Below are 27,396 nucleotides of genomic sequence, written 5' to 3'. Positions count from 1 at the left end.
ACAAAGTCACTGTACACAGTAGAGACTAAAATGTATGAATGTATTATGATAAGGGTTAATCCCATGTTAATTATTTTTGCTCAGTCAATATTTGCCAAGATTTTGGCTTACTGTATCTTCGAAGCACAAAAAAAGATATGAAATTTATGTAATGTATATTTGAAAATAAATATAGGGATGTTAACTAAGTGTCTCATTGTTCAATTTGTACCAAGGATGTCCCAAAATACAGAGCAACACAGCCATTATTGAGTCATGTAATTCTAATTCCTAATTGGCCTTCATATTGGGGTACTAAAAGATTAAAGCATTTACCATTAACAGCACTTATAGGTAGTCTACATCTAGAGTAAGTTTATGGATAAGGCCACACCAATTTAATTCTTGGTTAACGGATTCGCCCGCTTCATTTTTTCTGATTTGCAAATAAAAATAAAAATTCAGAATTAACTGCAAAATGCTCATATTTTGCCCTGAACAGTTGAAAACAGTCCTTTTCATCCTAGTTGTTACAGTTATTCCATCTTCCAATGCAATGGTGTCATTAAAAGTTCAAAATTCATTGTTTAAATTTTGAACCAGCCTGGTATGTTGACTTCATGGCTCCTATCGGACCATTTTGCCTGTTTCTATTTTTTTTTTTTTCGCCCGCCCGCTCCATTATTTTTCTAGAAAAATCCGTTAACCAAGAAATTAAATTGGTGTGGCCTAAGCTCATTATGACAGAAATTGTCTTAATTGGGTTTTATGAAAAGTTTGTCAGCATGTGCTTAATAAAGGTTTCCCAGATGTAAAGGTATAAACCTCTTCATGCTAACTGCTGTTGTAAACAGTTAAAATCAAAGTAAACACCCATTGTACATTGTTGTACTGGTAACAGCATGGCTGCGTGCATCATGTTCAATGTGTACATTCCGATGAAAAAACAAAAACATCATTGACCACTTCACCCACCTGGGAAGCACCCAAGTCTCACTTATTTTGCAGTGACCATAGAATCATATTTTAATGTTGATTCTAAGTAGTCACTTATTATAAAAATGTTATGTAGGATTACTTCATCATCCAGTCAGTCTTTGTGTCATGTTTAAGCCACTTGTATGGAACTTTCACAAAATACTTTGTACGACATTTGAACAATGTAGAACTCAACATTTTATTTCTACATGGAAATCTAACCAACTCTTCTGCTTTGTCTCAATAGACCATCTCCAACAGAACACCACCAAGAATCCTGTGTGATCCTTCCGTCTTCTCCTTTCGGCCTCTGACAACCCTGAACCCGCTGACACCAGTGGAGGAGCCAACTCCCACCTGTGCATTCTAGATGGACCTCACAAGGTGGCCTGATGCATCATGGTTCCAGGAGCAGTCATGGTATTGGGTATGCTGTCAACGCTAACAACCAACCCAGATTTGCCATCACAAGTCTGGTGCTGTAAGATGTTTAGGGCTGATGGCAGCAATATTCCTGGTCCGTGAAGATGTGTTTGATCTCAGGTGACCCTATCTGGGGTGTGCTTTGGGGACAGCCTTGTGTTTCATGGCTGTCTGGATGAGCAAGCCTTTCAGTGACAACATTATATCCTGATTACATTCTGACCAATGTTTTTTCCTAATTCTTTTTGGTAGCATGGTTGCCGCTAATTGCCACTGGCACACTATTGCTTTCATTACTTTCAGCCAAACATACTGTTGATAGACATTAGCACAAGAAATCCATCTTGGCAGTCATAGCTTGAAATCTACTACAAGAACAACAAGACGTTTTTTCTTTTGTTGACCAAAACTCTGATCCAACATTGCAACAATGCTGAGTGAAATGTACATGGCTGTATAAGATGTATGACTACTTGTATGTTGGCAGTAGTACCAGGAAATTTGTTGTGCATTGCTTCTGAATTTTTCTGTCGATACAGATGTAACTACCACATAGGAGAACAGCATGCTTGACGTATTTAATTTTTGATGATCGACTTGATACAATTGTATGGGAGATATTTCCTCTTTGTCTGTAGGATACCTATGTAGGCTACACAAAGACTAGTACATGTACCTCGATGTAAGATTTCTACCATGTTTTTCTAAAATGTAAATCAACTTTCGCTATTCCTCATGTACCTCACCTGTGAAGGAAGTGTGTTTGTCAAGTGAAACCATGTGTTTTTACGTGAAAGACAAAAATCCCAGTTTGTGACATGTTTACATTCCCAATGTTTTCTGATCCTTGTGACTCATCTATTGTAGAAAGTTGTGTGTTGTCTTCTCTGATGTAACATAATTCTGATGCTGAGCATGTTTTCTATGTGTGTTGGTTTGACTGTACTATTGCTTGATTCAAGTTTCAACTTTGTTATTAGTACTTAGGAAGAAATAGGAAGTATTATATGTATGTGTAACACATACAGGTCAGATGTTATTGTAGATGGTGTGACTTTGACACATGTATGCCTTGATGAGTAGTAGATGTCAATATTATACTGTAGTGTTGATTGTACTTTCTACAGTTTCTACAAAGGATAGAGAGAAGAAAAAACTGTACAGGATATGTCAAAGCTGAGAGCATGGTGAAAGACTTGTATATTTTTATGGACAGCACAAGGAGAAGGCTTGTAGGCAACCTTTGTATATCTCTGACCTGTTCCTGTTCAGGAGACAGTAGCAGGACACCTGCAGCCCCCACTTCTGAGTGATGCCCTCTCAGCACCATTGACATTTACTTATTGTGGAACAGTCCACTTTATTGCACAGGGAGGAATGGGGTCCTTGGGAACAACAAATCAGAAAAAAATACCTCATAAAACTCCTCATGGCCTGTCCTGATGTACTTAGAGGAGAAAAGACTTTGATTGCTGCTGTCTGAACGAAGGAGGTTTTACCTGTGGTCACATGATTGTCCACACCATGCCAATACAGACAAACCTACCAGATTCAGTTTTTTTAGTAAGATCATAAGGAGCCTTCACAGTTCAGGTGGGGAGGGAGCCATTGAATTCTAGTTCCTGTCTGTCCTTCTTACCATGGCCCCTAATAATGACTCCAGTGCTATTCTCATCAGAGTGGGAAAGTTTATGGAGTTTTAAGAAGTTAATTTTACAACATCCACATGTGAAAGATGTTCTGTTGTGTTTCTGTCAAAGTTGCTTGATGATCAATTCTCCAGAATTGAGAGTGGTTTCCTATCATGGCCTCTCCCCGCATGATATGAATGGCTTTCCTTATGTTTGTGTCATTTTTTAGATGCACATTCCTTGAACTGCACAGTTGTTAACTTAAAAGATGTTCCATTGTTCACATTTAGTATCAAATGTTACAGAGCTTGATGTGAAGAATAGCATATACATGTAGCTTTATGCATTGCCTCATGCATACCATGTATTATAGGTTTGAATATACAGTATTGTATTCAGTCACCATTTATATACATTGCGCATAACAGCCCAACTTTAATTACCAGCTCATGAATACTATTTGACAGACCAGGCAAAAACAATGTGCTCTGTAAAATGATTGTGGCTTTTGTCATAATTTCATTCAAAACTAATGAACTGATAGTGAGCCAAGATGTATTTAGGCATGGACAGTGAAAACCTTGTCACTAACAGGTATATGTTGTTGAAATAACCAAACAGGATGTGTGTGTGAAGGTGTGTTTGTGTGTGAAGGTGTGTTTGTGGAAGAATGATGGGACACATAGGATATATTCAATTGTAGGATATATTCAATTGGTTTTGTATTTACTGCATGAGCCTTTAGATTCTGATATGTTGCACCACGTAATGAACTAGATGTCTTCTACTTTGATTTACAGTGTTTTGTACAGATGATAGTGTTAAGGAAGACATAACAAGTTGTTGAACATTACACTGTTGGTTGGCACATGTGATTTGTAATTATGTATTTTCCATTGTGCTACCTGACTGATTTGAGGGAATATTACATTTAGGGTGCACAGTGCTGTGTATGTGATAGACTTGTAGGCAGTGTTTACAGGTCTTCTTGAGCTAGTGGAAGCATGACCCGATGAGCTATTTTGTACATAGGTTTGTAAGAGTCCTCTGAAAGACAGACAGATAGACAGACAGCAGCAGTACGTGTGGAAGACGTGTGGCATCAGGAGGGGAGGTTTGATTTAAAGTATATATATCTATATTTCTGATAACATTTTATACCTTAGCTGGTAGTGCGTTGGACTGATATTGACCTTCCCACATCATTATTTTTGAAGCGTCAGTTGGCTGTGATCAATAAACAAAAAGAGTAAAAAGGAGAGTAGTGGTCATTTTTTGTCCATGATTTGTGCTCTCTCATAACAAGGATTAATTGCCATCATTGGTTGTCCTTAGGTACTAGAAGATATTACTTTTGCATATTTCACCTGTGTATCAGTGTCAAGATTCTTGAAACAACCATTTCCATCCCTTTATATCCTGATAACTCACACAGTTGGATTCTCACTGGCAAGTGCACTCCTGATGACCCTGCACCACAGGGGGTCAACATTAGCAGACATCCCACCTGGATCTACTCATTGTCTTGTTCAACCCAGCCCTCCCCACACCTGCCACTGTGCACAGACCTACACATCCCCTGATATTAAACATGCAGAGAAACATTAACTTGGCTGATGTGCAGTAGATCCTCTGTCTGTATCACTTAGTAAAAATGTAGATAATGACTCTTTCCCCCCATAATTCTATTTTCTTATCTTTGATTTGGCCACAGCATTACTTTGTACCTCAAAGTTTGAAAGAGCACAAGGGAACTCCGGGTATAAGAAGGTGATGAAAAATTCATCATGGTGACATAACTGTCTGTGATGAAAAATTCATCATGACATAATTGTAAGTCATCCTCTGGTGCCACAAATACTTGTGCATGTATTGTAGCAATCAGCTCCAAATGAAACCATCAAATGATCAAGCAGACTTTGGTGGAGACTTTGAGTCTGTGGCCATAGTACGACAATGGGTACCCGGGTGAAGGGCGACTTTCCATCAAAATCTGACATTATCTCATAATTCACAATCTGCACATCAATTTAAGACTTAGATTGCTGGTATATTGTCCAGTCAGTTTTACTTGGCTCCAAGCTAAATGCAATGCAGGAAGAGACTCAATTATGAGGACTCTGAAGCACATTACAATATCTGCTGGTGACTTATGTAGTCTCTAGCTCTACCTGACTACCAGACTCCAATGGGTTGCTAGAAAGTACTAGAATAGGCTAGATTGACTATTAAATATGCCAGAGGAGTTAGCTGGCTGTTAATGCAAACAAATTTATGCGTAGCTAGTGTATTGATAGTCTGCTCTGTATAAAATTCAAGAATGCAACAAAGTTTTGTGGGGTTTGGAATACCTGCCATGGAAGATTGACATAGAAAAGATTGATATTTTTGTCAGTGTGCTATACACATCTCACATATTCTCTGGTAACGTTATGGATAAAACTTATATGTTAGAGGATTTTTATGTGATATTTATCCATCCTGCATCAACAGGTTGTAGCTTGATTCATATTGTTCTATTTATGTTGATGTACATCTTGTTTTGATAGTTCTGTCTACTTCCAAGCATCATGCATACACAAAACCTGTTAATCCCAACCTTTGATACATCCCACCCTGGGGTAATATTAGTTGTCCTTGACATCCTTCCACAGTGAGTTACTCCCCACAGTTTTGAGTTCCCAGAGGACATAAAGCCAATCTCATCATTGAGACGGAATTGTGTATGAACAGCGTGGTGCCACTACTAATATGGGCTCAAGACTCAAAAATTTATGATGAAAGACATGCCAAATTTTGGTGACTATCACAAGTGTATAAGACTACAGGGGGTAACGTTAGTGTTCTTCTCCATATTGTGACCTCTATCCTTGAAATGAGTGGCACTGAAACTACCATACCTCAGTAATTTCCAAAGCAATCTAAGAGTCAAACAAGCCATTTACACTGCCAAGAAATTGCAATGCTATCATCCACGCTTGATTGGTTTACTTTGTCATCACCTGATTTTCCTTGGGAGCTGAAAAAGGAAGTTAAATGAGTTGGAATGGCTTGAAGGCACAACGGGCTATCCATATAGACATCAGGTGTGGAGGACAAGCCATCCATCACCCGTAATAAGTATTGTTAGCCTGGTCCCATCACCAGTGTCTGCCACACCATGCCCCTGAGCCACACACTGGGACTGGTGCTTGTCAATATACATTCCTGTAAGTTACCTTATCACCAACAACAGACCACCACATGAGCGGCTTACTTCAGATAGACACTTATGATTAGCTTTTGTCCATCTCTGCTTTAGCATAATACTTAATAGAGCATTTACATAAATCATGTTTTGTACATACATATTTCAGTAACACTAAATACATTGATTGAACTACCTGTAGACTGCACTAGGAGAGTGCAACCCTCTTGCACAGTTCCCTCTGAAAGCTCCAGAGAATTTAGACTGCTTTTCATATTATGCAATTTGAGGGGAAATTGTCACCTGACTGTCCTACAGGTAACTTGCACTGGTTACAAATCATAGAGATCCATCCAGTTCATCAGCTAACCAACTGCAAAATATACATATACATCACCAACGATTCTTGGTTACCATATAACGTTTTTGAAGTGTTTTCTGAGGTGTTGCCTTAATGGAGGCAATGATATAACATCATGTTTTGTATGCCAATAATCTATGAAGCAAAACTATACCAATGTCCTCAATACAACACAAAATTAATGTATATGACGGAATATCCTGTGATGCATTGTGACCTGGATACAAATATATATGTTATTTATGTATGTAGAGAGGACTCCAGGAGCCTTCAGGTGATAATTGGTAAGCTCTGCTAACTGGCTCTATTACTAGATACGGTAACACTAATTTGCCTTTGACCTAAAAATTTCACCATCTTCATTGGGGTAGAAAATGCCTATTTTGTTGCTGCCTACCAATACACCTTACTTGAACAGACCTTGGATGTCAGTTGGCAGATCAGCTGCACTTGACCATTGCGACACTAAGGTGTATCAGTATCAGGCGTACTGTACATCTATAGCCGGGTTGAGCCACTTGATCCACAGTAAGTCTTATCCACAATGTGGCAGAGACTTGAGCCAAATCATACAGTTTACACCAAGCCTTGAAATGTTGTCTGAACACATTTGATGACTGATTTTTTGAAAGCATTAAAGGCTTAGAATTACAAGGGTTTGGAAGAGAAATGCTCACATTAGGCATGCAGTTTTGAACTAACCATATATTACAGGCAGATGAGTAATATCAGTCAATTTTTCAGATGCCTTTAATAATACTGGAGTTAATAGCATACCGTGATTATTACTCAGTGGATTTTAGCTTTTTGCTCCAAATTTGTTTGATGTAGAAGATATTAACTGGCAGTCCAATGACATATTAGCAGCACTGGGATATTATTCCTCGGACAAGACTTGGCAAATGCTGACAAGTCCTTGCTTCATCATCATCATTCATTCTGTCTTGGATGAATCTTTAAGTCAGCTGTGTGAATGACATCTCATTCTGTTAACTGCTACTGTGTTTGGTAATACTGATCCACACGTTACACCCGCTCTGGTGTGCAGCTTTATTAGCAAAGTTACTAGAGAATGGAATCATACCTGCCTGCTTTTGTACTTTAATGTCAGCAAACTGAAACTACATCTTACATCAGTTTGTCTCTGTGCACTGGACCAACCACGCAATTACATACAACTGTGTGTTCTGACTTGAAGGTGTTCTTACCTGATGGTGTTATATTACAATCACCTTGGATACTAACAAAGCAAGAAATTCAAGGACACTTAAAAGACTTAAAACGTAAACATAAAGCAGCAGGGTTCCACTCAAAATAAGGCAGCAAACACCACCATCCATTGAGCTGTTGCATTTACTTCAACATCTTTCAAGAATATTTTGCTTAAAAGGTTGGCTATTAGCCTGTATATATGCAGCTCCTGATCTGGAGTCTTAAGCAATCTCTGTCATCAAGGTCCCTTTCAAGTGTGCTTCCAGCAGAGAACCCCTAGCTTTGTGGAGACCTGAAACATGGTAATAGCTACTTTGTGCTGCCTGATTTAATATTGACTAAAATGGAAGGCTTTTTGGTTGACACTTACAAGGCTATCCTGGAAAGCTTATCTTAAAATCACAATGCAAAATTTCAAGCAAATTATAATTTACAATTGTCCTTTCTCTGACCTTATTATGATCAAGTTATCAGAAAGAAGGACATACTTTTTCTGGGGTTTGTAGTTATTTTTTTTCTTGCAGTAGAAAGTATACTCTTCACAAGAGTGCAAACTCTAAAAATCTAGGCACCTGACATGATAGGTGCAGGTCTAACCAACAGGCACAACATTAACACATCTATCATATCACATAAACACCAGCTCTCTTGGATACTATTATTTACACATTTTACAACACAAACACAATTTTTCAGTACAGTATTTCCATTCTCATTTCAATATGTAGGATTAACGAGAACTGCACAAAACACAGTATGATGGTATATCCAATGCAACAAACAGTCTGTGATGAGGGACTGATGCAACAGTGCTTACACAACATTTATATGGTGGATGTATAATTGTAACTTGTGATACAGGTATAATTTATCATTAAATCACTGGTGACCAGGTTGCCAGACTACAATGAGTTAACACATCTATATGTATAGATCTGCTCTTTTACCTTTCATCACCCACCTCCCTGAGTTATACTTTTCCACTCCAGGATGGGGTGTGTTCACCACTCCTAGTCTGACAACTTCAGATTATCACAAGTGATCCTGAAGTACTTAATTGTTCTTCAATCATATATCATATATCACATACAAGTGTTGGCAGCTGTACATATGTGCAAGCCATAGTATAGCTGACCAAAATATAGATTCATAGTAAAATACTGTCCATAGATATGGCTCTTTCAAACCTTTACAACTACAGGTATATAATGGAATGACAACAGACCACACTGATACAGTAGTTACAAGTTGGATATAGTTCACAGTATGTGCTAATGTCAATCTCTTATACTGTGAGGTTACTGCTGAAGTTGTTATCTACGCTTCATGGGGGGTGGACGAGATTTAATCTCTTTACACTTTGGAATGTGGCGCTCCGCAGCAGTTTCGTTGAACTTCCGCTGGCAGTAAGGGCACTGCTTGTAGTCTGGGTTCTCGCTGCGTGGGGGAGGGGGGAGGTCTGCCACATTCCCACCGTTCTTCTCCACTTCTGCCACCTTCTTAGCGTAGCGAATCGCCTGGATGAAATCTTCCCGCTTCTTGCGCCAGTCAGCCTTCTTGCTCTGTAAGACAAATACGTATTACTGTCTGATATTCAGAAATGACACAATCTTAAGTCCTGATTCAGAATAAAATGTACAGTACAAAATTTGCAGCAAGACTGACAATACAGTGATATCAATACAGCAAAGGTAGCAAAGGTCAAGCAGAGGTAGGAATATCATCATCATTCCTGTGCTGTAGATGAGTCCCTTCAAATGTGTGCCTGAGGTAGAAAGAAATTTACACTGGTTATAGCCAAGCTTACTGGTTAAATAACTGTGGGTTAGTACTTTCAACAACCTTATGTCCGAGGCCACACCTGCTCTCCGACTGGCACGTAACCCTGACACGATAATGAACTGAGGGCTCTAGAAACGATTGGAACTACCTTTGATCTTTTCAAAGTGTCAGACTGCTTACTTGTCAGTAGCTGTTGGCAGGAGGATCATAGAATGTTTGCTCAGATCTATAACTTCCCTGCTCTCCCTCTAGAGCTGTATAAAAATGCATGTACATTGTGCGATAGTGTTACAGTGGATAAGAAAGACAAATGAAGCCATAGACGCTGAAGCCTGCTTGTCATCGAGTTTCTGCATGTTGCTATCTTTTGTTTCCATGTCCGTTATTACCTCCGGGTAGGGATGTATATCCCGAGCGCGGAGGTTTTGTGAGGGAAGACGAAAATTGCGTTCGCACCCGTTTCTCGCGTTTGGGTGGACGGATATGTCTGGGACTTGGTATACGTTTTGCTGTTGGGCTGTAGATGGTGCACGTTGTTTTGGTTTTTTAGTATGTGTGTTTTAGTGCGTGAAAATGATGCGTTTAGACCGCCGATGGACACCCCTTTCAGTGTTGGTCGGGCCTCAGCTTTTGACCTTTGCATGTATAATCACCATTGAGGTCGCGACCACTGATCTGACCTTTCACACAGAGGGGTGTCAGCATTCTTTGAAACTGTTCAGATGTGAACCACATGTGCCGTCAATCAACGTCTCGTGCCTGGTGGGATCGCGCGGGTCGCAGCCAGCGAACTTCCGGGTGGGCCAATGGGTCAGGGGTCAACGCCCTCTTGCGCAATTTCGGATGTTTTCGGCTTACAAATACCGTGGTATACTGTCTCAGACCTTCTCGGGACTCGGTGTATCAGGCGTATCTTCTGTTAATGGGCTGTAGATGGTGCAGTTTTTTTTTGTTTTATTGTATATGTGTTTTGGGGCGTAAGATTATTTGTATTTCCTTTTCGTGTCTCGGACACCCGTTACTGTGTTTGTTTACATTATCGCTGGTCGCTGAGGGTCGGGCAGCCAGGTTCGCCACGGGATGCCTCCTGTCCTTTCTATTTTTGGGCTCCAGTCGGCTAGGGGGGATTAGTGATTTCACACATCATTTAGCCAATTACAAACATTTCGAAACTTTTCGAAAAAAATGGTATTCGCGCGAATTCACTAGTTAATTCAAAGAACAGTCCCAACATGCACCCAACATTCTGCAACATACATTACAATACCCGGAGGTACAAAATCTACGATTTTCCTTGTATTTTTGATGAAATCTAGATCCTGTATGACAGAACATGATGTGGCTTCTTACCTGAGAGAGAGAGCGACCTCCTCAATACCAAAGTACATTTTGTTTTTATACCTTGTTCACAAAACAATGATACATTTTAGCTTACAAAAGGACTGCACCATTTGGCTATTTATTGCCTTACTGCATATAGGGTAAAAGCATTAATTTTATGCCCCATTTCGGTGGTTGGCCCATTTCAATGCAGTTTTCCAAAGCCCAATACCTGTATAATCCAGAATCAATCCCTAGCTATGTGCTCCAGGTTTGCTATCTGTCTCCCTTTGTCTATAAACTTGGCAACTGAAGGCCATAGGGATGGATACAAAGTTTTGTCTGATTGCTATAGGGAAATTAGGCACACCTTTGCCTGCACCAGCATCGAGCGGGGTTAATTGGACAGGGAAGGCTGCTGAAAGAACTTTGGACCACACTGAAGGGGGATTAGTGCGCAGTATAAGTGTATGAGCCCCCAGAGTCAGCTTCCAAAGACTGGAGTCATCAGTTTGGGTCATGTAGCCCCCCCAGGGAGGGGTGAAAAGGGAGCCAGGATTAGCAATGGCAAGCAGGATGTGACATCTCTACACTGGACAAAGCTTCTTGATTTAAAATATTGACAGTGGCTTTAATCCTTGTGCGTCTCTGGGACCACTGCAGGAAGGAAATACGATAGCATCAACCTGTCCTCCATCAGGAGAGCGACCATTACTAAAGCGATAAAATTTCACATTTCCTCCATCAGAAAGGTCACTTCACAAAGTCTGAAATATGCCCTGGTTGCTATGGCAGGAGGGAATGGGGAGTGCCATTTACCTGACACCAGCAGTTCCCACCGGGAGCCTACAGGGGGCCAATCTATGGATCTGACATTTTGCTGTTAAAACTCTATGTATAAATAATGGTGTATCCTTCACATTTGCTGGCCATGATATCAACTTTGATTCCCATCTTGCTGGAACCAAGCCAGTCACGGTGGGTTTCTCAAAGTGAAAAACTGCCAGGGGTTGCAAAAGTTACGAGATGCACTTCATCTTCTGCCAAAAGACCCAGCCCATCAACCTATTGAAATAGATGTTCCATCAATTCTGGTTGACCACACACTTGAGTTGTTCTGGCAACAATGGCTGCTGAAACAGAGTCAATGATGAAAGGGTCACTTCTTGCATAATTTGAGCTGAGATCAAACCTGCTAGGGAGGGGGGACCAAACCCCATGCACCCCAGGGTAGGAAGGGTAAGTATATTCTAAGTATACTCTACACCCCCTCTATTTACTATCCAAATAAAAAGTTCAGGTGTCTGTAGCACATCTGTTAAAAAAATGAAACTTACTTACAGGGACACACCTTGATCAAGGCCAGGACATGCACTATGTAAAGAAGTTTGCTTAAAAAAAATCAAACAACCAATTAAGAAGAATACTCAATTCAATAATGCTTGTCTTAACAAGCTGGACAGGTGGCTATGAATATGCAGCCCACGTATTTTCTGTATTTGAAGTTTTAAGTGGGCCCACAATAAACAATTACATCCATCACCAGGCAAGTACTCTATTGTTGCTGAGTGTCAGCAGCATGGCAGGTGATAAAAGGTGGTCGTGTAGCAACCTGCAAAGTGAGTTATTCATTTGTCATTACAGTGATGTCTCAACACGTACAGAGAGCATAAGGCTGCCACACCTAGTTAAGTGAATGAAAGGTACTGACGTCAGGCTCTAAGTGTTAACTGTCACCACAGGAATAGACAACCTGTTATGTAAATTTAAAGAAATGTATCCATGACAACAGCTTGCACCTCCATCACCGGTAGCAACAGTTTCGTGATGGGTCAGCCACATCTATTCAGGGACAAAGGCCACAGAAGTGATGAGGAAAGAATTGACGAGATAGAAGGAGATGGTTGGCCTTTACACCGAGTTCCTAGGGGAGAAAATGGTATTTCCATTGTCCAAACCTATAATTTGATCAGTGCACAGTATCAATTCAATTCTATCTGGACTTAGATGGCATTAGTTCATTATATTTTACCAAACAAAGTAATCCGATATCATAAATGTATTAAAGATACAGGATAAATTGGGTTAATTAATATTGGATTGAAATTTTGTCACTAGAGTTTATGCAGAAATCTGACTAGGTTTGCATACAAAGCTTGATACAATTGAGCCTGGACAATTGCTTATCAACTAGGGAAGACAAGATTGGGTATCAGGCTAAACAAAGGGATTATGATAATTGCCGAAACAAAGTGGAACAATAAAAGATGCTTTTAATTTTGGAAAGACTTACCGAAGGTTCTGGCCTCTTATCTCTTGGATCTGAATACTTTTCCATCTCTGTTCCCTGTGTCCTCATCTTTGTCGGATCCATGACTTTACGTTTCTTCATGGAGGAACAAGCCTTTTGATGCTTGGCCAGTCTTTCAACAGCAAATTTCCTGCCACAATTAGGGCATGGAGTCAGGTTCAGTGGCACTTCTTCTGAACCTTCAGCTGCTTCAATGTAAAAAGCCAAATCTTCATTGGGTTTTGCTTCTTTCTGATTATCAGGTATTGGTAACTGATGTTCTTTCTTAGGCTTTTCATGCCTAACTTGCTTTTCTTTTTGCTTCATGGTATAAGTAGCATTGAAATTTTGCTCTTCTTTCTCTTTGTCCTGGAACCAACTGTCCTCATCATCTTCCTTCTCTTTGTTCTGGTACAAACTGTTTTCTTCATCTTCTTTCTCTTTGTTCTGGTACCAATCATCCTCATCCTCATCATGTCTGCTGCTGTTTTGTTCATCATTCTCTTCCTCCTCTTGTGCTTTTTGTTCCTCTTCTTCCAACCTCCTCAGCTCCTCTTCCCTTCTTTGTCTCTCTTCGTGTAGCCTTTTTCTTCGTTGAGCTTCCTTTCGTTTCCTTTCTTCCTCTTGTCTTTCTGCCTCTTCATTCTCACGCTTAAGTTTTTCCAGTTCTTCCTGTCTCTGTCTCAGAAGAGCCATCAGTTCTTCTTCTTGTTGCTTTAAAACATCCCTTTTGTTCTTCCTCTCACCTTCATTAGGCTGATCTTTGTCTCCAGCTGACTCTTTTTCCCCGTAATCAGAGTGAAAGGTTCCCTCTCTACTAGCAATTCTGTCCCGTTCCTTTTGCTTGATCTTTCCCAGCAGCTTTGCTTTAGCGAAGTTTGTTGGTGGCTGGTCATCAGATTCTCTGGCAGGATTACCACTGTAGCCACTGTCTTCCTGCTGATTGCTGTAGTAACCATCGTCTTCTGGACTAAACTGCTTCACATCTTTTCTGGAGCTGTCCTGTTTCACTGCTCGTCGGGTCTGTCGTACCTTACCAGGTCTCTGCTGAACTGGAGGCTTTGGGACAAATTTGAATTCAACATCCTCGTCCTCCAGATCACTTGGAGGGTTGCTGCTGTGGTTACTGGTCAAGTCATCACTTGTTTCATAGTGTCCATCAGGATCTGGCTGCCGGTAGCGGTCGTCTGCTGATATTGCCTGCCTCTGGATAGGCTGCAGAGGATTCCCCCTGTTAATGCCAGACCAAGGTTTCCGTTCTGCCTCAGGTCCCCTACGTGTGCGTGTAGGGTTCCAGACTGGTTGCTTACTCTTGTAGGCAAACTGGTTCTGTTGTTTCACTTTGTTCTTATAATGATGCTGGATGCTAGGCACAGCTCCCCCTTTTGTAGCCTCCAGGCTTCTTCTTTCTTTGAAGAAGTCTCTCAAGCTTGTTTGGCGATTAACCTTCTGGAGGGCTGCCTGCTGATTCTTCTCGTAAATTTCGATCATTTTAGCCTCCCGTTCCCTGAGCAGTTTCTGCTGATACTGCTGCTGTAGGACCTCCAGCCGTGAGCGCGTGTTCCCCACCAACCTCTGCTGTGCATCCTGTTTCTTCATGTTGTCTGCTGGTGCAGGAATCCGTGATGCTGGGACTCTGGACGTGTGTACCACGTGTCGAGGAGGGTAGGGGAATGCTGTGGTCATTATCTGACAAGTCCGGGAGTTTGGTGGTATCTATCACCTGCAGAAGGTAGAAAAACATCCTTGAGCTCCTTTTAACACAAAGATGGAATCCTTACAGTTTTAGCACTTAGTCATTAGAAAACAATACACATTGATTACTACTACAACTTCAATTACTGCACTTCTTTGCTATCATCTTTTGTACATGTGTGATGCCCCCTGGTAAGTGCCAACTGGCCCATTCCCTCTACAAACACACTAAAATAACAAAGCAGCTGTATCATCACCAATACAGAAAGTCACCAAGGCTCTTCTGAAAATGGTGCAAAAAATCTGAAACAGCAATTCTTGCAATCAGGTAGATGGACACAGATATGTGAAAGTCATCAACTACGGCAAACCAACATACCGTGCCAACCTTTATGAAAGATCCTTGTCACATCAATACAATCAAACAGTCTGCTTTTATCCAGGTTTCTAAGGTAATCCATGTATATAAAAAAATTGCGTGTGTTTGAGACGTCCCAGAGGATTGGTCCAGAAATCCCTGGGGACCGTTTGATAGACGGGATACAGTGATGAGTTCTATCATCACGCACCCCACATTTGTCAGGGCCATCAAGCTTTACTTTTACTACATGTGTATACCCAATAAAGACTGCTCCATGAGTTCAACAAGAAGAACAAAAAGACCTTGAGGCTTGCCGTTGAAACATTTCACTGCTGAAATTACACCTGCGTGGCCTGGGTACCATGTCCTTTCTGACCCTAGGTCAAGGAGCCCTGTCTAGTCGGGACACAATGAAACGTCACAATGCAGTGTACTTGGAAACTAGCACGGTTCGCATACGTTAGTAGACTCAAAGGAAAAATATTCTGGATCAAAGTAAGATTTGTTCTGCTTCTTCTACATCTACATCTACATGATACGGGACAAAGTGCCTCACGGCACATCACGTCCCGGGAAGGAGGTGCAGCTGGTGTGGCAGGTGGTGGTGCGCAACAAAAATATACAAACAAATGAAAAATGATCTATAAATAATAAATTGCAAAAAGAAGAAACCGAAATGTGCAACTATATACAAAAGCCACACCAGAAAACAAAAATAACCCTACAGCTGGGTATTGGCGGAGAGGCCAAGGTGACTGGCCAATCCCGCCTTAAACGCATCAAGGGATGTGCAAGATATAAGTGTACCTGGTAGTGTGTTCCACTCGATGACGGTTCGAGGGAAATAACTGGCTCTGTATGCTTCTGTCTTGCATGGGATATTTCACAGAGGGCCTCAAACACCAAATAGCAAAACATGTTCCACAGAAAAAACTCAAGTACGTCTTGTTGTTCTACTATAACGTTACTTCAACACGGTAACGGGACAAGTCGTGTCTGATTGTGATGGAGACTGTTGTGCATGAAAGGACCGCAAGCTGTTGCCACACTGTGTGCCAACAGAAGCAAGGACAGAAGCTACCAAACATACCAGTTAGCAAGCTTAGACTCACCTTTGTAGACACCTTGTTTCTGTCCTCGTGGATGACGTAGAAACAGCTTTTTCTTGGGAAACCGATTGACAAATAAGCATCACGGTCAGCCCAATCCTGCTCAATTTACGGTTGTTATTGTAAGCCGGTGCCTGTTGACACAGCTGCCAGTGTTCATCCGCAAGCGGAAAATAAGCCAACAAATTACTGTGTCTACTTGTACAGCACACGCATAAAACGGAATTATGTATAGCAGATTAGATTTTGTAATAAATCAGTATTTTGAAATTATAGTTTGCTTTAAAAACATTGCTTTTTGAATAAAGTGCGCATTGATATTTAAGTCAACGATTATGTTTTTTCAGCTCCTTGGTGATGTTATAAACATGTCAAAGTTCGAATGAGGGAAGCATGCTGGGAAGGAAACATGGCGGACGATTGTCGTGGGGAGGGCGCAATTTTCGAATTCCAGTCTTTTTCGTCTGATTCTTTGAATTTTAAACGCCCCAACAATGACGCCACATCTGTGTCTTAGCGCCACAAAACGATCAAAGCCTTTTCGATAGATGATTCGACCGTTAGACCCATCAGTTCGAGCTCAGCTCCGTTCCGGGGTGTCGGTGCCTTCTGTAGCGCAGTGCGTGGAGGAATTGGTTCTAAACAGTTTGGATGCGGCATCAACATGTATTGCTGTTCGGATCGACCTGGAGAACTTTTGGATACAGGTGTGCCTTTCACACAGATATATGGGGATATCATAGCTACTATTTCACAAGGGATCGTAAATTATACTCAGTATTGTGCTCCTGTAAATCGTGTTTATAGATTAAAAAGCCTTTATAATTGTGTTCATTTTCATGTTGATATGTCTGACAGCTGTTGTGAAAAAAATATTTCCACCTCACCCAGGTTGTTGACAATGGGCACGGGATCCCCAAAGACCAGCTGACTATAGTTGGAGACAGATATGCTACCAGCAAGTGCCACACAGTCACTGATCTAGAGAATCTGAACTTCTTTGGGTTCAGGGGAGAAGCACTGGCCAGTATAGCCCAGGTTTGTGCTGTATTGGAGATTGAGTCACGACATAAGGTCAGCACCAAGGTCAACACCAAGGTTTTCCGCCATGGCAAGGTTGTTAGTGTCTTTGAGTCCAAGAACCATAGGCCCACCAATGGGACAACTGTCACTGTTCACAATGTGTTCCACAACCTTCCAGTCAGACAGAAGTTTGTCTCTGCATCTTTGGAGTGGGAGCGAATCAGAGAACGAGTGGCTGCCATAGCCTTGATCCATCCTGGTGTGTCGTTTACACTGCGGAATGAAAATGTAGGTGGCAAGTACCTCCAGACACACAAGACCAGCTCACTGGTTGCATGCTTTGGTTCCTTGTTTGGAAATAAAAAATCCATGTCTCTGAGGGAGGCTTCTCACCAACACAAACAGTTTAAAATCTCTGGCTTCATTAGCAGAGAGGGGCACAGAAACAAGGACCTGCAGTTTCTCTACATCAATAGCAGGCTGATCCTGAGGACTAAAGTGCACAAGTTTCTAAACCTTCTGTTGTCCAAGTCAACAGTGGTAAACAGACGGGCAGGCCAGTGGGAACCACGGACACCTACAGTCAGAGATAGCAGTGCTGCTGATGCCTCAAGTCCAGGGAAGCAAAGAGATTATTATGGGATGTTTGTACTGAACATCTCCTGCCCATTGTCGGAGTATGACATATCGCTGGACCCTTCCAAGACTCTTGTTGAATTCAAGGAGTGGGAGACACTGCTGACCTGTGTGCAAGACATGGTGCAGAAGTTTTTGAAGCAGGAAAACCTGACCATGAGTCTAGACCCAAATGTAGGAGAACACATGAGTAGTCTGCTGCAAGATGAGAAAATCACCATCAGTAAATCCAGCCCAGGTAGGGCAGGAACAGCAGGTGTGGACCTACAGACAGTGACAAATAACAGTGGTGTGGACTACGGAGAAGGCATCAGCACTCTCAACAGTAATGCCATACTCCACTCTAAGACTGTCAATCGATTATCACATACAAAACTTGCCAACAGCGGTGACACAGAAGGGCAAGGACATGCAGATAATGCTAGGTCTGAGCCTGAGGATGGCACATGTAAGGCATCAGCAGAGGAATCTCATCATTTGTGCACATCAGTTTACATGGATGACATATGTCAAGAAGATAAGTATCAAATGCCAAGAGAAGACAAGGCAGTACCTGTCCACATTGACCTTGAATCACATGCAAGTCACACCAGTGCCAAAGCAGAAAGCAAGGGAGCAGAACTTACATCTGAAGAACAAAGTGGTATGGATGACACTATGGATGACACATTTGACTATGGTCCCGCGGTCTCTCAAGGCTACGGCAATGAACAGTTGTTTACCACAAACAGCCTGAATGACTCTTTCCTTAAGGAAAATGACATACAGTCACTTGTAGTGAGTTCTGATGTGGAATCATCGACAGTTACTTCTGCACCTGTTCCAGACTTGTCTAGCCATCAGTGTCAAACATTAGCAGACAGCAATGAATCAAAGTTGGGACATGCTGATGACAGACTAGAGGAAGAGAATGTTCACTGTAACTCAAATGAAGTCAGTAATTCACCACCAAAACAACTTTTTACATCTATCAAAGTAACCCGTTCCCCTCCAGATTTCAAGGAAACCAGAACTGTTTCCAGTGAACTTAATGACTCAGGTGTAGAGCTGTATGATGATGGTAGAGCAACAGAGAAGTCTTGTTTGACAAAATTTTCCAAGGCTTCCAAAAGTTCAAAGATCACCTTGAGTGGAAAGAAACAACTGTCCTTATCATCTAAGCTGTCAAAGATGGCTAATATCTCCACTGATGATGGTGAAAAGCATGTTGTTAGACCATCTTCTATTGATGTGAGAAACAATACTTTACCGGAAGACCTACCTCAGGTAGATGCCAGACCCCAACAAAAGCATCATGTAAGACTTGAGGACAAGGCTAAGGACAGTACAAATGAGTACACCAGGATTGGAAAGAATGATGAAAGTTGTGGTCTAATTGCCTTAGATAGAGTGCAATCAACAAGTTCCCTTGGGTTGTTCAAAACTTCACAAGCAGAGCTGGTTAGAACAGAGCTATACCCAAGAGACAGTGGTAAGTCCTTCAGAAGTAGTACATCAAAAGGCAAATGTAAAGATGCAAGGAGAAGTCCAGTGTCAATGATGAAAGATGAGAGTCCGTGTCACTCTAGCAGTAGTGCTGTTACATCAACCCCAAGAAGGGCATGCCTTGGCACTGCCAGTCCCAGCATGTGCCTCAACAAAAGTAGCTGTAAGTTTACCCCTGCAATCTCCCTGAAAAGGTCCTACTCAGAATTATCCTTGCAGAAGCTTTCCAAGAGGGTGAGACTGTACAGTGGTGATGCTACTCTTCAAAAGCATTTTTCAGCAAGGCACCAGAGCAAAGAGCAAAATCTCTCATCGGACATTCAGAGAGATGTAACAAAAAAGGAAGGCAAAACTGAGCAAAAGCCCAAACAATCAATTTTCAAGACACCACACGGGAAAAATGTGACAATTGACAATGTGAATGATCCCAGGGTTCATAAACAGATCACCACTGAATCTGCTGTGAACAATGAAAGTAGTGAAAAAAGGACGAGGAACCTTACAAATAACTACATACACATATCAGGAGACAAGTGCTCAGTACCCTATAGGGTTGATAACCAAGCAAAGATGAAGAGAAAATTTGTGACATTTGAGAATTTGTTGCAAACACCAAGTAAAATTCTGCTTCAGAAAGCACACCAGTCTGATGCTGCAAAAGCACAAGAGGGTTCTAAAGCTGGATCTGCATTGCTTCTCTTTGCTGGACAAACAGAACAGAGAAAGGTCCAATGTCCCACTAGTCGTACAGAAAGTGCACATATATCACCAATGGAATGGCAAGGGATCAATGAAGTAACCTATGAGTCCCATGGCTGGAGGCATGAAGTACCAAATCAAGTTGAAGACACAGATTCCTCCATGCTGTATTATCCTGATATAAGTGTAGATGTGAAAGAGAAGCTGAAAACTGCTACCAAAGATCTTGCATATGAAACTTCAGATTTGATACATGCTGCTTCAGAACAGGGAATGGAGAACAGTCTTGCTAGGACTGTTTCTTCCCATGACAAAGATTTAGCGCTTCAGTCGAGATCCCCATCCTCAGATGAAACAGACAAATTTGTCTTCTCTCCAAAGTCCACATTCAAGAATGTCAGTATGGCAGCTATCATTCCCAGCAAAACATTTCAGGAAGATGCTGAAGATACTAGGGAACTCCTGTGTGCCAGTAGCAACTTCCATGAGATTGACAGCCAGCCCATAAATCCAGCTAGGTTCTTGGGAGAAATGAGAGAACTCTGCCGTTTTAGCAGCACTAGTGAAGAGACTGTTAGAAATGAATGCCATACTAGGAGTAACTTTCAAAAATATGAACATGAATCTACTGTCCATCAAGGAAGTACAGAATCCCTTCACTCTGTCTGCAACCAGCAGGAGGTCAACAGAGAAGACTGTGGAGAGATGGAACTGGATAGTACTGGCTTGTGTGCAGCTGAGAAGGTCAGGAACTGTGAACTCATTGGAAAGCTTAAAGACACTCATGGCAACAACAGTGCAAACTGGGAACAGGGACTTGAACAGATTGTTCCGGGGAGTCATGAGTCCATCGACTTGACGTGCCAGCCAGCTGAGCATGGTTCTGAGGATGTACCAAACGAATATACTGGAAATAGCTTACACAACAGGGAGTTGTGTGAAGACAGCCAATGTGCCCAGATAAGTAGGACTCCAAAACCAGTAATACCAACAAGGGCTGTAACATCAAGACAGCTGAGCACATCATCCCCTAATGTCATCACAGCTACATCACCTGCTGGATGCCACAGTAAAGCAGACATGGTCAGACATGACAGCATGGAGGACTGTAGGTCGGATGGATTGGAAAACATGGCTGACATGAAAGCTAAAACTGGTGCTGTAGAAAAAGACTGTACTGTACAGGAAAAAGAGAGAAGCTGTGAGATGTCTGTTGGAAGTGGCCAAAAAGTGGTTGAATCGCATGAAGCACAGGAAGAGCTATGCAAAATAAAAGTAACAGACAGAGAGTTGACAAACACAACTAAGCAATGTAGTCTTGAACATCGTCGCTCAGCATTGAGTGATGGCTTTAGGAAGGTCAATGCTGTGTGGGCACGACAGTTTGACCAGACATGTGGGGTGGAGGTATATGTGAACCTGATGACTGGACACACCCAGCTGGACTGCCCAGAGGATGACAGAGTGGACGTAGGAACCAGCAGCAGTGTGAATGTATCCATGTCAGCTGGAGGTGGGTCACACTATTTTCTTGAGTCTTGCATTTGTATAGCTGGCTTAATATGAATTTGCAGTACCTTGTTTATTAGTAATGATAACGATATTTTCCCTGTGTGAATAACTACATGGTTTTCATTCAGAACATCCTCTTATTCAAGATATTGTTATCTACTTTCCATATACTGTACATGTGGACAGACAATGAAATCAATGCCTTTTTTTTAAATTACAGGAGAGAAGAAATGGAAAGGCACTGTACACCCATTCTTGACCCACAATGCCACCCCATTCCTGCCTCGTGCCAAGAGACCCTGTCATGATACAGACAAGCTCTCTACTTCCAGTACCCAGCATGCTCTGGGCCAGATGTTGGCTGCTCATCAGGAAGAGCAGGAGGAGAGGTCAGGGGTCAAGTGGAGGGACAGAGTGCCAAATGAAGCAGGTGTGTTTCCATAAACTACTGAACATTTCCTGCTGCTTACTTACCTTAATCACATTTTTGACATGTAGCGTATATTACGTTCTTATTTGTTTTGACCAGAAAAACAAAGATCCTCATAGAATACCAAGTTCTTAATTCACAACCAATTGTTTAACAACCACTTGTTATGAATGAAGAACCTTTCTATTCAATCATTCACCAACCTTATAAAATCATTCACAAAGATCCTCATCATTTCCCCAGATGAGAGTGATAATGAGGAGAGTGTAGCCCAGCTGTGGGACAGTTGGGAGAACCCAGTCTTCTCCAGGACAGAGAAGGTCAGTACTCCTTTATATCAGTCTGAGTTTTCCAACTCTCGATCCTATTTCTTTCTGAAATTTCAAGGTTCACATTTCCACAATATAAGTACATATATGATTACAGCTACAAAACTGTAATAAATTTTCCCGCTTGCCCACTATCAGAGCATCCTGAATGTAGCTGCAGGGACAGGAGGCACAGCCAGAGTCCGCACAGTCATCCAGCCATACAGGTTCAGCAGGGAGATGCTCGACAGTATTCAGGTTAGAGATAAAGCAATAACTGTGATGTGCTGTGCAGAACAGGGGGTTATTCTTCAACAAGAGTTAAACCAATACCCCTTCCATGTCCTTAGCACAGACAGTGTATGTTGTTTATTCCTGCAGTACTTTGATTTTGTATATTGACATGTGCAATTGTAACTACATTGTATGTAATTTACAACAATACTGATGGTCAGAAATGGTTGCAATTGTGGAATGTCATTCTTTACATAAAATTGCTTTAGTTGAAGTCAAACTTTAGTTCATGACCTGTTTTTCCTAACGTAGATTATTGGCCAGGTGGATAATAAGTTCATTGCCTGCATGATGAAGAACAGTTCCCACAACTTCACAATCACCTCGGCTCCAAACCTGTTGGTACTGATTGACCAGCATGCAGCTCATGAGAGGGTTCGACTGGAGAAGCTTCATGAAGGTCAGGATATCCTTAAGTATATTGTTTTCATGCTGTAGAAAATGTAACAATCTTTGCTGCACACAGCACAAATTAGTGGTGTATGTATCAAGCACCAATTGTCTGAATATAAAAATCCTAGTAAGAGCCATATCTAATCATCATCATTCCATTTGTTCTCTTCCATTCTGTTATGTACTCTTTCATGTAAATCTCCATCCTTTTAAGTTATTAATAATCTAAAACCACATCTGCCATCAGACCTGTATGAAGTTGACCCTGGTAGCCCACACCAGCACCTGAAGTCCTCCCATGTCATCCCCCCTCTGGAGGTCCCCCTTCCTGCAGAGGAGCTCCGTCTCCTTCAGGCCTACAAGCCAGCCTTTCAGAGGCTTGGCCTGAACTTCAGCACTGATGACAACAAGATGAACACGGCCATAGTGAGTAGCCTGCCATGCTGTGTTGTGGAGAGGGAGTACAATGAAAGGAAGAGAGGCAGACTTGCAGTAGCTGTGGAGCTGGTGGAGGTGAGAAGTTTTCTCAGGTGTATCTATTTGAGACCTTGATGTCCATGTATTTGAGTCAATGATGTGCATTCCATACAGTACATGTAGGTCTTGCACACATGCATCAGACCTACAAAATACTGTACATCTGTTATCATTGCTATAATGTACCATACTAAGTTTGTATTTTACTCACAATTATGATTTTGATCACCATAGACATTACCTTCTCTGGGTGTTTTCACATCTGTAACATTTTCATGTTGTCATTGTTTAAAGCTGTCCAGTTTACTTATTGACTATGATCAGTCGCTCAGAAGTACTAGTACTTGAAATGAATTTAGAAAACATGCACTAGTGTAAGTAAATGGTTGAATCTTTAAGGATCTGTGTCTCTCTCTTCCACCACAGAGCCTGATAAAGGAGAAACTTGAGGTAGGGTTTGATTTCCTTTGTTTGTTTTTTAACATATCAAGTCTGACAAGCTGTTGCCAGTACTATTTTCTGTGGCTCCTGACATATCCAACAAACAAACCTGATCACACGGAACACCAGTCAAAGTGCCTCTTCACCTCGGCATCTCTCAATACCTTGTTTGTTATGTAGCAATAGCAGTGGTCTGTTTAATCTCCTATGCTGATGTTAGCCCTCAAAGTATCCCGTATATGACTGATGAATGACTTGATATTGGTTTGTGCCCTTCAACAGGGTGTCAGATTTGCATGATAAAAGGTCATTCTGATGGAGCCAGACCTTAGATAAGATAAGATAGACTCCATTATACCAGGCACTGCCACCTGCCAATTCACTGTGATGGAAGATTTGGTCATTGATATGACAGGATGGGCTTATCACATAGTAGATAAAAAACAAACTCCATCAACTACAATTGCAACTTTTTATAGACCTCCTCTGGTTGCCATGTCAATCAGTCTTTAAACCCATCTGTTCATCCATGGTTTGTTATTCAATATACACTCCTGTGTTAATTAGATTTGAAAATAACATGAAAAATTTATGTAATCCTTCAACTATTGTACAATGTATAAGTGAGTCATTTATTTTGACAATTAGTGAAACAATAGCAAATGACCTGTGTGATGTGATGTGATGTGTTTGTATCTAGTTGTTGAAGACTACAGATGGTGCAGGTGCCACACTGCCCCATACCCTCCACAGGATCCTCAACTCACAGGCCTGCCATGGTGAGTTCTGTTCTAAATGTGAGGAAAGTCTACAGTAGCTGCAATAATTAATGTGTGCATTAAAACATACTAATTGCACCATCCAAAATTCATCTTAGTACCAATAGAAGTGTACCTGATAACAGCTATATATCAGGGTATCTATGGCCATGTCCTAAATCAGGCAACAATATTGTATTGGACTGCACCCTGTGTCATTGGTCATGCAGGGCCATGCAGTTTGTCTTCATGAATGTCAACATTTTGACTATAATGGATTAAAGTATTGGGTTTCTTGCACCCATTCACCTTCTTACCTTCACCTACCAAATTTTCGCAGGCAACAGACACACATACCCACAGCAAATGAAATTTATTCAAAAGAACTAAGTAAACACTGCGCAAAAGCTGGCAGAAATCCAATTTCCTTCACATTCACCACAGGCTCTTCAGCTGGAATATGATTTGCATAAGTTAGTTTTGCACAAGTTGGTTTCCTGTTTTTGTTTTCTAATCAGGTGCAATAAAGTTTGGTGATCCCCTGGAGGAGGCTGACTGTGCTGACCTGATCAGGTGCCTGTCTAGATGTAACCTGCCCTTCCAGTGTGCCCACGGTCGACCCTCCCTCATCCCCATCATTGATCTCACTTCCCCAATACAAAAGGAGGAGCAATCACAGGTAGGCTTCAGTCTTCCTTTGCATATTTCTTGAAGACCTGCTTTTAGAAATCAATAACCCATTGCTAGTTCAACCTGTTCCAAGTGTACAGTGCTATCCACAAGTGACATACATGTATACAGACATTTTGGCTGGTAGCGGACAGTCAGTAACAAATGATACAGTTGATATTGAGTTTTCACATGACTGAATTTGAGCTTCTTTGAACCTTTGATGTTTCAATAATGAAAATTTTACCCATTGCAAATTGTAGCAGGGACATCTAGCAAAATAATGAAAAACTGCAGAAATTACCTGCAGACGACCTAGGAATAGGGCCATCTGTCAGTCTTTAGAATATTGCAGCTATTCTAACAGTAAGTTGTGTAGGAAGATGTTGATAGTCCCATTGCCATTTTCTCATGTGCAGGAGTACAGCAGACCGAATCTGGGGAAACTGAAGCACTGTATAGCTTGTGAAGGGAGTCAAAGTTCTCACCACAAGGCATTGCAAGAGGATCACAGTCTGCTACAGGAGAGCTAGGCAGTGGGCAGGTCATGCCTTTACAAAGCACTGCTGTAAAGTAGTCTATTAGTGCACTGCACAAGATGTATGTTTTCTAAATTAAGTGACACGTGTATCAAAGTGTGGGTTACGTAGAGAGACTCTTTATGCTTTGACATGTGATAATGTCAAGTCACACACACGTATTCTGTCACATGTTCAATACTAGTGATACATAAACTGTATATATACAACTATTGCACAGAGCAGTCCCCAATGCAAATTTTAGCCCCCTAGGAATTACCTAGCAGGCATTATTTGCAATGGCTTTCAGAAAATGGGGCTCATAAGATAGCAAAGCCACCCTGAAATCTAGGAGGCTAGATGGCAGTTCTAGATGATTTATGAATTTATAAGATGTGCGGTTTGTACTGTTTATGACATATGTTTTTATGCATGCATAGTTTGCTAGTTTTAACTCCTTTTCTCAACTTTCTGTAAGGTGACCCACTGTCCTGGGTCTGAGTCATCTGTTTCACAGTCAGTTTCATGTGAAAGTAAAGAACCGCTCTCCAGTGCAGAGTGGATTGAAGATAATGTCTGGTTTGTATCAACTGTATCAGTTTCATTTAAAATTGACTGGCTCACCACATGAAGTATGTCAAATTTTCACCGACATTGCACACATTACAATATCAATCATTAAAATAACAAAGAATGTATTGTATTTTCCTGATATTGATATTAGCCTAATAGTAGTGTGTAATGTAATGTAACATTTATGTTGCATCACCCATGCTTCCACATAGTGACCATCAAATCTCTTTTTCAATGCCATATCCTCCTCCCTCCTCCTTCCTAAGCCACAGTACCATTTCTATTCATCATACATTAACTTTCCACCTGCTTGACGTATGTATTGTATGAACCAATTTATGATCTTTAATGCCAACGGGTTCGTGAGTTATTTCTTAAAGTTTTTTTACTGTACATTTCTAATGCTTTGTGTTAGCAAAGTTCATGTCCATAAAGAGAAGGCTTCATTAGCATTCAGGAAACAATTCAAGAACTATATATAGTCAGACGTAATTTTAACATGACATCTGTAAACTCCAGTGGGGACCTATTCTGTTATTGCTGGTATCATTGTATGCTGTAGCATGTAGAGACAATGTCTTTGCACCTGGTAAGGTCTGAGTATAAACAATGGTGGTGACACAACAAAGCTTCTGATGTGACAGGAAATCCTGACAGCGCTCTCCAAGGCACATTTGAACTTGTCTTCAACATGTAGATGGTCACCTGACGTCTGATGCCTCGACTGCATTTTTAGGAAGTCATTAGACACATCAAGCACTGTGATTGGTCAAAGATGATCGCATGCGGGTTAAGGTTTTGTACTTTGGTTTTGGTTGACAAAGTTCATTGTTAGAATCTTACGAAGACATA

The 27,396-nt window shown here is 41.3% G+C and overlaps 3 protein-coding genes across 7 annotated transcripts in view; 2 read left to right on the top strand and 1 right to left on the bottom strand.

The window, feature by feature from the left end:
* Positions 1–4,267, top strand: part of LOC109468154 — a 40,218-nt gene extending 35,951 nt beyond the window's left edge. For all 3 annotated transcript variants that reach the window (XM_019766402.1, XM_019766401.1, XM_019766400.1), the window contains one exon: positions 1,205–4,267. In XM_019766402.1, the coding sequence (XP_019621961.1) occupies positions 1,205–1,327 (123 nt within the window). In that variant the 3' untranslated portion in view covers positions 1,328–4,267. The remainder of the gene's footprint in view (positions 1–1,204) is intronic.
* Positions 4,268–7,547: 3,280 nt separating this feature from the next.
* Positions 7,548–16,596, bottom strand: LOC109468152 (stress response protein NST1-like). Of its 3 annotated transcripts, XR_002140119.1 has the most exons (4): positions 16,332–16,596; positions 13,167–14,886; positions 8,046–9,333; positions 7,548–8,001 (listed from the first exon to the last, which is right to left on the bottom strand). XR_002140119.1 is itself a non-coding variant. In XM_019766396.1 (3 exons), the coding sequence occupies exons 2-3, from the start codon at positions 14,847–14,849 to the stop codon at positions 9,085–9,087; spliced, it is 1,932 nt and encodes a 643-aa protein (XP_019621955.1). In that variant the 5' UTR covers positions 14,850–14,886; positions 16,332–16,596; the 3' UTR covers positions 7,548–9,084. The 3 variants fall into 3 exon arrangements, 2 of the variants coding, with proteins under 2 accessions (XP_019621955.1, XP_019621957.1); XM_019766396.1 differs by having other exon boundaries at positions 7,548–9,333; XM_019766398.1 differs by lacking the exons at positions 7,548–8,001; positions 16,332–16,596 and adding an exon at positions 15,522–15,707 and having other exon boundaries at positions 8,928–9,333.
* Positions 16,597–16,673: 77 nt separating this feature from the next.
* LOC109468151 lies at positions 16,674–27,160 on the top strand. Its single transcript, XM_019766395.1, has 11 exons — positions 16,674–17,035; positions 17,220–21,684; positions 21,904–22,113; positions 22,357–22,433; positions 22,581–22,679; positions 22,968–23,115; positions 23,356–23,621; positions 24,012–24,035; positions 24,727–24,805; positions 25,303–25,463; positions 25,873–27,160. The coding sequence occupies exons 1-11, from the start codon at positions 16,877–16,879 to the stop codon at positions 25,984–25,986; spliced, it is 5,802 nt and encodes a 1,933-aa protein (XP_019621954.1). The 5' UTR covers positions 16,674–16,876; the 3' UTR covers positions 25,987–27,160.
* Positions 27,161–27,396: the final 236 nt, after the last annotated feature.

The sequence above is a fragment of the Branchiostoma belcheri genome, unplaced genomic scaffold (assembly GCF_001625305.1).
Source record: "Branchiostoma belcheri isolate BF01 breed outbred unplaced genomic scaffold, Haploidv18h27 scaffold193, whole genome shotgun sequence".
In the NCBI taxonomy this organism is placed as follows: Eukaryota; Metazoa; Chordata; class Leptocardii; order Amphioxiformes; family Branchiostomatidae; genus Branchiostoma; species Branchiostoma belcheri.
Note: the sequence above shows the minus strand (reverse complement) of the source record. Positions and strands in the feature narration are given on the sequence as shown.